Genomic DNA, 12,510 nt, shown 5'->3' with positions numbered 1-12,510 from the left:
ACACACATAAGCCCCTGAATATATTTTACCTCTATAAAAAGCTCAGTTCTTTCAAATTAAGTGGCTTTTCAGAATTAAAGTCGTTATAAATCCCATATGGAAGACCATTTTTATTAGAACATGTTAAGAGCAAGATGTTATTTTGGCAGCAGCAGTGAAGACAAAGGGCACAGGCAAGCCTCGGAAAAACTGCCTCAGCTAAGACTGCCCAGCGCTTCCTACTGTAACACCATCTCTTCAGTTCTTATAACTTTACCAAGTTATAATTGTTCAGACTAAAATTTTCCACGCTGGACTTTTGCCAATTTTGAGAGACATTTTTCAGTTTTTTTACCCTCTTCCAAGAAAGAGGCTAGGGAAAAATACACTGCTCTTTACAGATTAATGAATTCTACTGACCTTTCCAACAGCTTGAGAGCACTAACAACTCAGAACGGGTGGGTCACTGAGTACATCTTTTTGCCAACCCTGGGAAAACTCTCCTGAACTTGGCCAAGTTCAAGTGTTTGTACACACTGCTAACTGATGTATACAGAAGAGATTTAGATTTTAGCAACTCATTGATCACCCTATCCAAACGCTATGCAGGAGACAGGGAAGCCATGCACGGGGGACATAAATGGCTGAAAGTGAAAGATGCACAAATGGAGCCAACATGAAAGCAGAATCAGTAAGTGCCACCTGGGCACAGAAACTGGGATAAAGGGTAGTAAAGAGTAAAGGTTGGTTGGTAAAGCGAAGGGGTGGAAAAGCAACAACAGGAGTTTCATCTAGGAGAAAATGCAGGGGGGCAACAAGCCAAGTCTGCACATTCCCCTCAAGAACTGGAATGAAACCCCAAATTACTGTCTAGCGGACAAATGGTGAGATTCAGGATCTGCAGAACCATAAGTAATACATCCTATTTCCCTGTGGACCACAGAGAAGATAACTACATACTACGCTGCTAAAATAATACTCTTAATACAAACTACAGAGGTCTGTTGCATTGGAAGTTATCCATCCTGATAAAGAACAACATCTGTTTTTTTCCAACATATTTTTCAAAAAAACCCTAAGAATTTACAACTAATAAAACAAAGTTAAAGAAAAATTAAAGACCACAAAACCAAGCGCTGAAAGTCTTTGCAATTTTAATTAGGCTTTTCTGTGCATGCATTTTATGAGTTTTTGAAGATACAATCACATACTACAACTTTCACGAAATCCCTGTTTTCTTCCCAGCAAACAGCACTCTGAAAGTAAATTAGTGCAGCACATGAAAAGGAAATGCATTTTGCAGACCTTTGTTGCAGAATTTAGAAGCTGTGCAATGGACGAGGCAGGAGCTGAAGAACAAGAAAGATGATGCGGCTAAATACTGTACTTGAAAACTGGTTTTATCCCTGCTACTGATAAAATCCTTTGGGATGCCAGGAAATCTGGGTAACTGTCTTAAGACCACAGAATACTGCCAAACTGCAGAAATACTTTGCAGAAGAACTAGGGATATGTTTGGAATATGAAAGGCTATTAGAGATGGTAATGTGAGAAAAGGAATTGACTAGGTTAGTGTCTCCAAATGAGTGCCAAAAATGGGTGGTTACAGTTGTCTTCTATGACTCAGCTCATCCAAGCAGAAAATACCATTATCTTCTCAGTCTATTGTGAAATGAGATTATTTTGTAAAGAACTAAATGGAAAAATGTCATTCTTTGAATGTAACTGTCCACATCTTAAAATTAACTGGATACAGTTTGTGGTCGTCCTCTTTTAATGTCTTTGCCTATACCTATGGAGTTCCAGCAGAGTGAGCAACTGACAAAGCTGGTATAAACTAGAGGCAGTTGGGGGAATACAAGGAACCCAGTGGTTCAGATCACACGGTTGTCACTCTTGTACCTTTTCTAAACACAGATTTTTATCCCTTGAAGTTGCATCATGACTCAAATGCATCTCATAGCCATCTCTCTGCTGTCTTACTCCTTCACAGTCAGAGGTAAAACACCCTCACCCCCAAACCAACCAGAGAAGAACAAGTCTGTAATATTTAGGAGACAAAACCACATAGGACTAATATTCAGTTAGCCCTTACCTCATTTGGTGGAACAATAGCAAAAGGCTGGATGACAGCTGCCAGTGGAATGCGAGCCTGTTTGGCCATATCTGAAGATGATGGGAAGCAGTAGGTAGTACATCGGATATAGCGAGGGCTGGCGTGGCCTAGAATACCCAACATAGGGAGAATGAAAGGCTGTTAAAAAGAACCCGCCTATCCCAAACACTAACCAGAAAAATCAAAATAACAACATAAAGCAACAAGTGAATATGCCAAGTTAAATACATGCTTTTTTCCCCTCCCATACAAGCTTCTGCCCATCTCTCCTCTTTATATGTCAGCCCATTGCCCCCTGTGGGTAAATTTTTTCCTGCTGCTTGAGTTTAAAGCAGAGATTTAAACATATCTTTTAAAATTTCAGAAGAATCCAAAAAGGATTTTCAACTTGAAATTTAAAACCTTGAAAACTTTTAAGTTAAAAAGAAAAGTTGTCGTAACTATTCATATTATTTTAAAGGTCAGGAAGGGTAGAAGAGGTGTTAACCCAAGGTGTAAGAATTCAACTCCCACTTCTCCCCACCCACCCCCCCCCTTTTTTTTTTTTCTTAAAGCGGAGTTTCCAGTTTCATGTCCAATTTAAAGTGAGAAGCATCATTTACAGATGAGAAATTTGAGAATTTAGTCTTTCTTTTTTTTTTTAAAATTATATTTGATTTCACCTAGAAAGACTCCCAGATCAGTAACAAGGACAGTTACCTTGGTCTTGGATTACGCAGTCTGTGGTGACAAGAGGAGGAACCTGTCCTCTTGTGTTTGTAGCATAGATCTGTCCTCCCCTAGAAGCCTTATCATTTTCAATTACTTGAATCTGATGAATAAGAAGCAAGAACAGTATGAGAAAGGTAAGCCATGCATTCAGTTACATTCATAAACAGTTATGCTAACATCTACACCAAGTAACACTACTGACATTGTCTTATACAGAGGTGCCATAAACCTATCACAATACAGGCTTCTGGCACTCTTAACAACTAGAAAACTATACACACAGCTGAGCAGTATAACTCATTTACAACTGCAGTTGCCTGTTGGAACTCAGGGGTAACACTACATGTTGGGGTGGATAAGACCTATATACATTGAAGTATATTCAGTGATACACCGAATAAATGATTTTTTTAGAGTAAGTATATTGACTGCTAGGAGGACAGACCTTTTCAAGAGAGCCTAGCCAGCAAATTGAGGAGAGTGATGGTGTAAATAAGCCCGTGTTACTGAATCTGGCCTTCCATTCTCCCAGTTGAAACTGAAGTGCAACGTTGCATCACCGCACTCAGATGCCACGTATACCAGGTTATCTTTTGTATGACCATAGTTGTGCCAGCTGCCATTCTTCACAAATGAATGTACAGGTAATTGATCAGATTGCAATGGTGGGAGGGGTTAGCCCTCATTTCTCCTGACTAGGCTCCACGCACAGGGTGGTTAAGAGATAAACAATAATCTACGTAGTAGATCACCTTCCTAGCTGACCTATATTCCAGCACTGCCATTTAGAAAGCAGCAATTTAAACTCCTGAGAAAAGCCTTGTTGGCCGTTAGGTAGTATTTCAACACTGGAGCTCAGGGTTTTCATTCTCTAGGTCAGACTACCATGTTGTGAGCTTCCTCCTAGAAAGAAAGTAGAGGAGAGCAATCACAGAAAACTTTTATTAAAATGAGGCAGCTCTGATCATGTACAGATCTACTCTGGTTGAAGCCTAGTTTATAGCAATTTACAATGTAATGTCATGAAACGCTCATGAAGCTGGCTTTACTACTGAACAAATCCTTTCCCATTCACTTCCACCCCTGCCACTCCTGCACAGTCCCTCACCCCTGTTTAAGTTTGATACTTTTCAGGATATAACTGAAGTTATATAAAGCTGTGTTTTGTTCCACATGATAAACCAGATCACTGAGATTATACCATTATTCCTCCTTTTCTCTCAAAGAAGCTACCTTTTCAGCAATCTGGTCTAGAGTGTAGCTGAACAGCTGTGAGAGGCAAGAAGAATGAGACAGGGAATTTCTGAAACCGGCTTTGCCATGGAATTGCATCTTTACACTGCACATGAATTTCTAATAACAGCTAGGGAAGTTCAGAAGCCTCTGTTGGAAAGCAAACAGTGAAGAAAAACAAAATTAGCCTCATAGAGTCTATTGATCATTGTCCAAGAGGTATTTCCTAACACACTGGAAATAATCTGGGGCCTGTAACTTTTTTTTTTTCCAATAAAGTTTTTGTATTCCAATTTAAATATACAATACATTCCTCAGACAGCTTGTTATATCTTCTGCTTGATTACTTTTCCCTGCCTCCTTGGCTTGTATACTTATTGCTAACTCTTGCATTAGACGGAAAAAGGCTTTGCTCTAAAATGGTTCACTGGCTGAAGAAAGCAAACCACTTTCAGACTTAGCTCTGCAAAGGATCAATGTACCATGGTATTCTGCAGTTAACTGACCTAAATATATCATTGTTCTTGGAAATAATTGTTGACAAAGCCCAGATGCTAGTTTTCATAAATGTTGTCAGAGCACGTATCAACCCCTAACATATGTAAGAATAATGTAAATCAACAATGGCTACAGATAAGAAGTAAATTTATCTGGCAACACTACTGTAATTATATAATGTAAATATAACAAGAGAAATACACATGGTCATACTTATTCCTCATTCTGAATTAGCTTTTTGCCCTTCACAGACGTTGACCCAGATCATGTTTCTTTTAAACATGTCATTTTGATCCTCTCTGTGCTGCTTAAACAAACCTTTTAACCTATTTTAACATCGCTGTCATAGTCAAGGCTGTTTATTCTACATGTGTAATTGAAACAAGACATCAGTCCATGCTTTCATGCCATACCTCCTTCTCCCCTCTCCCCCCTGCTTTTTTTTTTTTTTTAATTAGACAAGACCATTTTATCCTCCTTAAATAAAAAGCACAATACTGAAACACTAGGAATGATTGACCTATTAAGAGCATTTGTTAATTATACAGACATTCACTTTAGTGGTTTTTTTTTTTTTACACTTTTTTCAGTTACATTTAACTTGAAAAATGCCTTTAACAGAGGTAATTGCAGTTGTTACATTAACCTCTAAGTGATTATCAACAAGCATTTTTCCAAAATTCTGGGGATTTTACAGCAAAACCATCACTAGGATAAAACAAATAATCTTTTCTAGAAGGACAAAAGAACATCTCAATTTAAGGAAGCAGGGCTGCTCCCTACTAGACAGTATCAGGCTTTTACCTCATCTCAGTGGAACACAAATTCTTTCCACAAATACAGCAATACTGCCTCAGCAGAGAAGTGGAAGATTCCTCCACCCAGACTAGCTTACAGTGTGGTGGTTAATACATTTTTTTAAATAGGTCAAAGCTGCAGGACACAGCCTGCTTCAAGAATCCCGACTCTCTGAGGACCTTTTGATCCGGATGATTGCCAGAACCAGTATAAGCGTGTGCATCACAATGTGTTTTCCCCATAAGTTCAGCACATTTTCTCCCTCTATTTCAATCAGCTGTTCTCAATAAAGAAGTTAAATGCAGCCTGCATGTGACTAGCTATTCCTTTGGGTAACAATTAGACTACTTTATTTAAGAAAGACGGACACAACCATAACCTTGTTTTCTCTTTCTCTAACACCATGCTAAGAAGAGACACTGTCCCACCAGTGCATGTTTGGGTGTGCTTCAACAGCTGAGCCTCTTCAATCTGTATGAAGCTTGAGCATTAAGTATATTGCAAGCTACTGAAATCCTTACAAGGCTGCAACAACTGGAAGGATGGTCAGGCAAATAATTCTAGTTGCCTGAACAACTCCTGAAATCAAATGCTGATTGGTTTTTGAGCATGGGACTTCTCAGTATTTCCAGGATTGCAGTTTTAGAGTTCACATACCTGTATTCTGCACAAATCCTGCTTTAGGTGTCTACCTGTTACTAAGCTTCAGCCTTCAAACTTTCCGGAGTGAAAAGGAAAGGTGATTTGCTGCAGTGAATGCGAGCAATCCTTCAGTACTGCTCACTGTCATACTAAGAATCCTGTTGAGAATTCCTATTAAAGTATCCGGAGTCATGGGTATGTCCCATGTTAGATAAAGTTATAAAGCCTCTTAGGTACTAAAACTAATGTTATGCACTAATTTATCCAAAACTGACAGCACAGAGTACAAAATTGCATGTAATTAAGAAACTGCAAAAATTGGAACGTATCTTGTGAACCAAGCCATGTAAGTGCAATTTTATGTTACAAGAAAACCCACCAACTAAAATAAATAGAATATTAGCATTGTCATTCCTTTACCTTAAATGCAGCAGAAATTTACTTTTATAAAAAATTAGTGCCATATTACTTACTGGGCTTGGAATAGAGTCAGGATCAAGCTTCTTCTGCTGTAGACTTGGGAGCTGTGCCGGACCCCCAGGAAAAGCACCAGGATAAGACAGTTGAGATCCTGCCATCTGAGGACCATAGTTTGCTGCAGAGTTACAAATACAAATTCATTTAAAGTATTTAAGTTTTGTTATCAATTTTTAACATCAACTTTTGCCAAACAATTAATTCTTACTCAGCTAAATGCAACTTCTCCTTCCCTTCTGTTTTCAGCAAGTAAAAGAAATGGATTACTTTGGCTCATGTAGTCTGTGTTTTAAAGGTAAGCATAAGACTAGGTGTGACAACTTTGGCTCCAAAGTTTTCAGGTGTATGTCAAGTAGGATGGTTAGTAGAGATTATCACAGCTACTCAAACCAGGCCATTACATTAGTGAGAATCTCTCCCCTAACACCAGTCAATGCAAACTGGTCTAGTTAGCTGGATTTTTAGTTGTCAAAATAACTGTTTTACTTACCTATGTCAGGTGAAATAATTGTATTCAGTTACAAATTTTTATTGCTGCAGCAAAACATTTTTGAAAGCTGCTTATGACAGAGAGTACTGCAAGAGAGCAACCTATGCCTTTACAGAGTATAAGAAAAACTCCTTTCTGTAGTATGTTGTGCCTTTACCCATTACTAACCAAATAACTCTGTTCCTGATCCAAATTAATCTCCTTTTTCTAGTTACAGTCTCAACAGACTTTTGAGCAAAAGCATAGCCTGCCTTGAATGTCCCTTCTGACAATGCAAATCTTTCTATTCCACAAAGAGAGGATTAAATGTTCATTTTTCCAAGTCAGCAGAACATCAACCGTGAATGGTTGCAGTTCCACCAGTGATTCTCCACGTGTGTTTTGTTTTCAATTACATAACAAACATCCTTCCTTACCTTGCTGAGGATGATATCCAGGCCCTGGAGGCTGTCCTGAAAGCTGTTGCAAGTTAGGATTTGGCGGGACAGGACCAGGGATTCCATCTTGTGTGGCCATAGGAGGCAATGACGGTTGAGCACAAAGGCCATTAACATTATTTGCTGGTGGAGGAACCTGAGATCCAGGTGGTAAAGCGATTGGCTGCTGGGTTGGTGGTGGTAGTTGTGGACCCTGAAAAGATGCCACATGCCCAGAAGACATGCGAGAGCTCGGAGTAGCGCCAGGACCTGAGCAAGAAACAATGTCAGCCGAGTCAAAAATGATAACCTACTAACTCTTTGTGAAGGTGTTCTATCTTTGCTCAAAAGATTTACGACATATAGGCAATATTGTATCCCATACTGACAATGCTGCATTACGGGGATTCTGAATGCCTGTTCACATAACAAATCTGACCTCATAGTTTAAGTCTGAACTGATTCAGACATTCAATTTTATTTCTTTTGGCTCTGTTTTCAACAAAGCCCTGCAGCTGGGGTGGGTGGGGAAAGAGAGAGGGAAGTCAGCCTTTGACAATTCTTGATTAGAATATACATAAATCACTATTTGCTTTTGAAATAATATTTAATTTCATAATGTGAAACAACATTCTTTTTACTTAATAATCAATTTCGCTTATGTGGCATGTTTTTGTTAGTCTCTTATTTGCATTTCACCATGACAGGTTCGATGGAAGATAAATCCACTCCTTTTATCTAGTTTACAACCATCTTCTGGTTTTGATGCTAAAAGATGAAACGTGGGAATTATTTTGTACACATTGGTGATTAATAGTTTGTTGTTTATAAGATCCAGATTCCTATTAGAATTAAGAGGACCCTGGAAATAGGGGGTTTTTTTGAGACTTACAGTCTGTAAATACTTATTACTTTACAAAACCTACATTTTTTTTAGTCAAATTTCTCCCCAAAGACGTATGGCAAAATAATTTTCAAGAAAGCTAAAAAATAAGGTTTGGAGCAAAAGGACCAGTGTGTTAATATAGAAATATTAAAATGTATCTTCTGTCAGACATGTTAACTGAAAAAAAATTTCACATGCAAAACACAAGCTCAGGTTCCCAGCTGGTACAAACAAACATCACTCCAGTAGCTTTACAAGCTGTGTATTTCAGCACTCTGTCAAGTTACACCAACTTAGACTTACAGCTAAGGAAAACTCCGAAGAACAAAACCCAACACAGAGGCAGAGTTGTAAAGAATCCATGTCTTCAGTGGTTTGAAGGGTCTCTCAACCTTCCAGCATGTAACACGATAAGTAAGAATATTATATTTACATAATTATTGCTGAAAGCAATTTAACGAAGGCAGGAAGCAAAAAAAAATTTTTGCTCCAAATAATATGAGTTGCTATATATGAAGTGCTCTAGAGGTGCTGGGCCACACCTCATCCTGTATAAAAAGGTCTGAGTTAATTGTGCACTTGCAGTTCAGTACATCAAGGTCGAATTCAAGTCTAAATTAATTTTTCTACGGTGAAGTTCTAAGTTTTCACAAGCACTTGTACAAACAGAGGGTCAGACCTATCGTAGTTACATAGATTTCATTCAAGTCAAATCAGCAACTCGTGAAGTCAGGGTAGGAACAGTGATATAGTATCAGTGCAGCCTGAACTGAAAAATTCACCTTTACACATATCTTAGAAAGATATCAACCACCAAAGTGATCCTCATTTAAAAAATTCATCCTCCTAAACACGCTGGCCTCAGCAAAACAAAATGCTAACTAAATTCCACTCCTTTTAAATGAAATTTCACCAGGAAATACTCGGGAAAAGCAGATATAACCAAACAGAAAATAAGTGGTGGGAAGTAATTTACATAGAAGAATCACATGATCACATCTTTATCTCATGGCTTAGGTTTGGGATGTTTTCACCTCAAAATAAATGCAAAAAAACTTAGATGAAAAAATAAACTGTAAGATTTGGACAAAAAATAATAAGAGAGTTTCAAAAGAGAGAGAAACTCTAAAAAGCTGAGAAAAATGGAACCCCATCTGCATATTATTGCTCATGCTTTGGCTGTTACTGACAGGATCACCAAGTAATTTGAGAAATGTCTAGTAAGATAGCTGACTTTTCGGGAAGGTTCATCATGAATTCAGAATTAACCTAAGAATATTGATTTAAGGAATAGGATGAGATTAAAAAAAAAATCTAAGAACTTAAGCAAATGATAGTGGTCAAAGATTTCATTTTCTGTTTATATAGAAGTTCAGTAAGTTTCTAATTATCATTATCTTAATGCAACTTTAACTGAGAAAAAGTAAATCAGATCAGATAAAACTGATTACCATAGCTATTTATCTGCATGCTGTTGAGCTGGTTAGCAAGTTGTGCTGTAGGTGAAGTGGCTGCAGTATTTGGGTAGGCTGGTTGTGACTGATGACTGTAGGGAGGATAGGAAGGTCCTGTATTGCTTGGAGGTGGAGGGCCTTGAAACCTAAAGGGAAAAATTAGTGCAGTTATGCAAAAAATTACATCAAACAATCATAACTCTTGAAGGTCTCCTATCTTCTCAAGGGTGGTGCTGAAACAATTAACTAAGATAGACAGACTCTTAAGAGAGTTTGCTCACATTCTGCTCAGAAAACGTATACTTGTATTAAAATGGTCATGAAGCACTGAAAGAATACACACTTGTTTTTAAAAAACAAAAAGAAAAGACAGTACATGTTTGTTTGCATACTTGTTAAAAACAAAGAAGAGTTGAGTATGCCATGGCAAAGAGAGAGTGGTAATAACTGTATGAAAGCTTGAACATTAAGAAACACAAGCTTCTGAACATATCGCATCACTCTATCCCCTTTTCATGCTTATAAAGGAAGATTCCCTACTGGGGATGGGTGAAGAAGATTAGGAGAAAAATCTGTGAAGAGAGGAAAATGAAATGAGAAACTGTTAAGGAGTTTCCTGTAATAGAAGAAAAAAGAAGATGCAGGTAGGGAAAAACTGCTTCATGATTATCAGATACAGGAAAACACGAATGCAAGAAAAACAACTAAAGAAAAGAAAGAGGTAACACACATGTGGCTTATAAAGATATTTTCTACCAGACTATTTCACTCCAGAAAAATAAGATCTCAGGCTATGTCCCAAAGACGACCTACACTGATTTTCCTATGACCACTTCCAAAACTGAGGAGATGAGCAAAATAATTGACATTTGACAGAATTAAATAAAAGAGCTAAGCATATTTACCCACTTATAACTATCTGCAATATAACCACTGTAATAAAGCTTGACTAGGCCCTCGTACGATCATTTTTCCAAGATTTCTTTTTACAGCTTCCACCTGTCCCTATTTTCTCCCTTCTCCACTCCTGTCTCCTTCACTTCTTCCTGTGAGCTCTGGAGGTAGGACAACAGCACTTCAGATAAACTCTTCATAGCCAATCTCAGACCTAAGCAAAAGAGTAGCAGTCATTCATCTGAGAGGGTATAACAAAACTGCATTATAGGATGTCTTTAAAGTACCCTATGGAGCCTTGGCTGTGATCCCACGACGAAGCCAAGACATCCTAACAAGGCAGAGAGGGAGGCGGAACTATAGATATAGAGACATGCCCCAGCTTCTAGTCGAAACTCGCTGGCAACTATTCACTTGTAAATAACAACTTCTTGGTACCTCACAACAAAGGAGAATTAAGACATCAGAAAGTGAACAAAAAAAATGCAACTTCTGTATCAAACAGCACTTACAACACCTTACTGCTGCTTTGAACAATGGGTCTAAGATCAGGAAGAAAGAATAATTAAAAATAAAACAAACAACACATGATAAAGACCTGAGTTGCTGTAAAATGGAACTTAATGAGACTGCAGATCACACTGTATGATCTGGCAGTTTAATATCACAGGGAACCGAACTAGAAGATCCAGTTCAGAATTGGAGTAAGTCAGAACTGCTGAAGATAAATGCCATACTTAAATGTCAGTGAAGCAGCTGAAGAGAGGTAACAGAGGTCAAATAGCTTAGATCTCATGTATTAATTATTGAAAGTCACCTATGTGGCTGTTGCCCTGGTGTACTGGGCCCATTTTGGAAATTGGTCTGGCTGAATTGATGTGTACCAGGTGGTGGAGGCCCAACAGGAGCTGAGGATCCAAAAGGCGCGGTTGATTTCGACACAGCTGCAAAAGAAGAAGTACTTTTATGTAAGAACCCTGTAAGAAAGCACAAGATTGCCAAGAAATACAAGTGTACAGCCCCGCTCTAGCAATAAGAATACCGGCTCTAGGCAGCCCTGCTTGAGCAGGGGTGGTTGGACCAGAGGTCCCTTCCAACCTCAGTAATTCTGTGATTCCATACGGACAGATCTTTGGTCAGCTATAGAAGCAGGTATGAAAAAGAACAGGTAGTAAAAAGGAAGCAAATAGTAGTCGGTAACTTTCCAGCAAAAGAACCCAAGAGGGACAGTAAGAAAGAAGCAAGAATGAACAGACCCTGCAATTCAGTTTGGGATACTGGTAATTCCCTGTCACCCAGTTATCTTTATAGGTAGAAGCAAAAGGACCCTTTGATTTCAGAGACCACCGTCAGAAAGAACACTTGGAACAATCTTTTAAAAAAAAAAAAAAAGCCTCCATAGGTGGAACCTGTAAACCTATGCTAAAAATGGTTCTTAATTCAGATCTAGAACTGTGAAGAGACTCTAATTTATGTAAACAGCAGAGCTGAATAAATAGCTCTTCAACCTGTATTTCTTGAATTATTTTCCTTTAAATTACTCTAACATCAAAAATTTGTTTGGTACCAAAACTGGTATTTTTTCCAAGTATTCTAATAAGCCAATTACAAGAAGTAGTTCTATCTTCTGGCTATATTCAGCATTGGATTAAGGTAACACAACTCCTGCTGTCTTTAGTAAGTTTTAGAGAAACTGGGTAAAACTCCTTCTTCTTTCTGTTTTCATGATAACAGAAAAATGAAGGACACCACAGAATATTTAGAAAACTTCAATATACTTGGATACTTAGTTCTGTCATTACCCTAATCCACCATCTCAAATACTAACTTTAATGTAACTTATCATAATTAAACATTATTAAAAATTTTAACAAATACTTTTTTTTAGATGTTTTAGAGAATACTTCAGACATCTT

The 12,510-nt window shown here is 38.0% G+C and overlaps 1 protein-coding gene across 3 annotated transcripts in view; it reads right to left on the bottom strand.

The window, feature by feature from the left end:
- Nucleotides 1-12,510, bottom strand: part of SEC24D (SEC24 homolog D, COPII component) — a 58,214-nt gene that overhangs the window by 39,985 nt on the left and 5,719 nt on the right. For 2 of the 3 annotated variants that reach the window (XM_075150268.1, XM_075150267.1), the window contains exons 3-8: nt 11,412-11,538; nt 9,698-9,846; nt 7,361-7,630; nt 6,451-6,572; nt 2,795-2,906; nt 2,075-2,202 (exon numbers count right to left, since the gene is read on the bottom strand). In XM_075150268.1, the coding sequence (XP_075006369.1) occupies nt 2,075-2,202; nt 2,795-2,906; nt 6,451-6,572; nt 7,361-7,630; nt 9,698-9,846; nt 11,412-11,538 (908 nt within the window). Of the gene's footprint in view, nt 1-2,074; nt 2,203-2,794; nt 2,907-6,450; nt 6,573-7,360; nt 7,631-8,549; nt 8,626-9,697; nt 9,847-11,411; nt 11,539-12,510 lie in introns of those variants that run through there. The other variant, XM_075150269.1, reaches the window with a different exon arrangement.

This window comes from Calonectris borealis, chromosome 4 (genome assembly GCF_964195595.1).
Source record: "Calonectris borealis chromosome 4, bCalBor7.hap1.2, whole genome shotgun sequence".
Lineage (NCBI taxonomy): Eukaryota > Metazoa > Chordata > Aves > Procellariiformes > Procellariidae > Calonectris > Calonectris borealis.
This window is presented reverse-complemented; position numbering and strand designations above follow the sequence as displayed.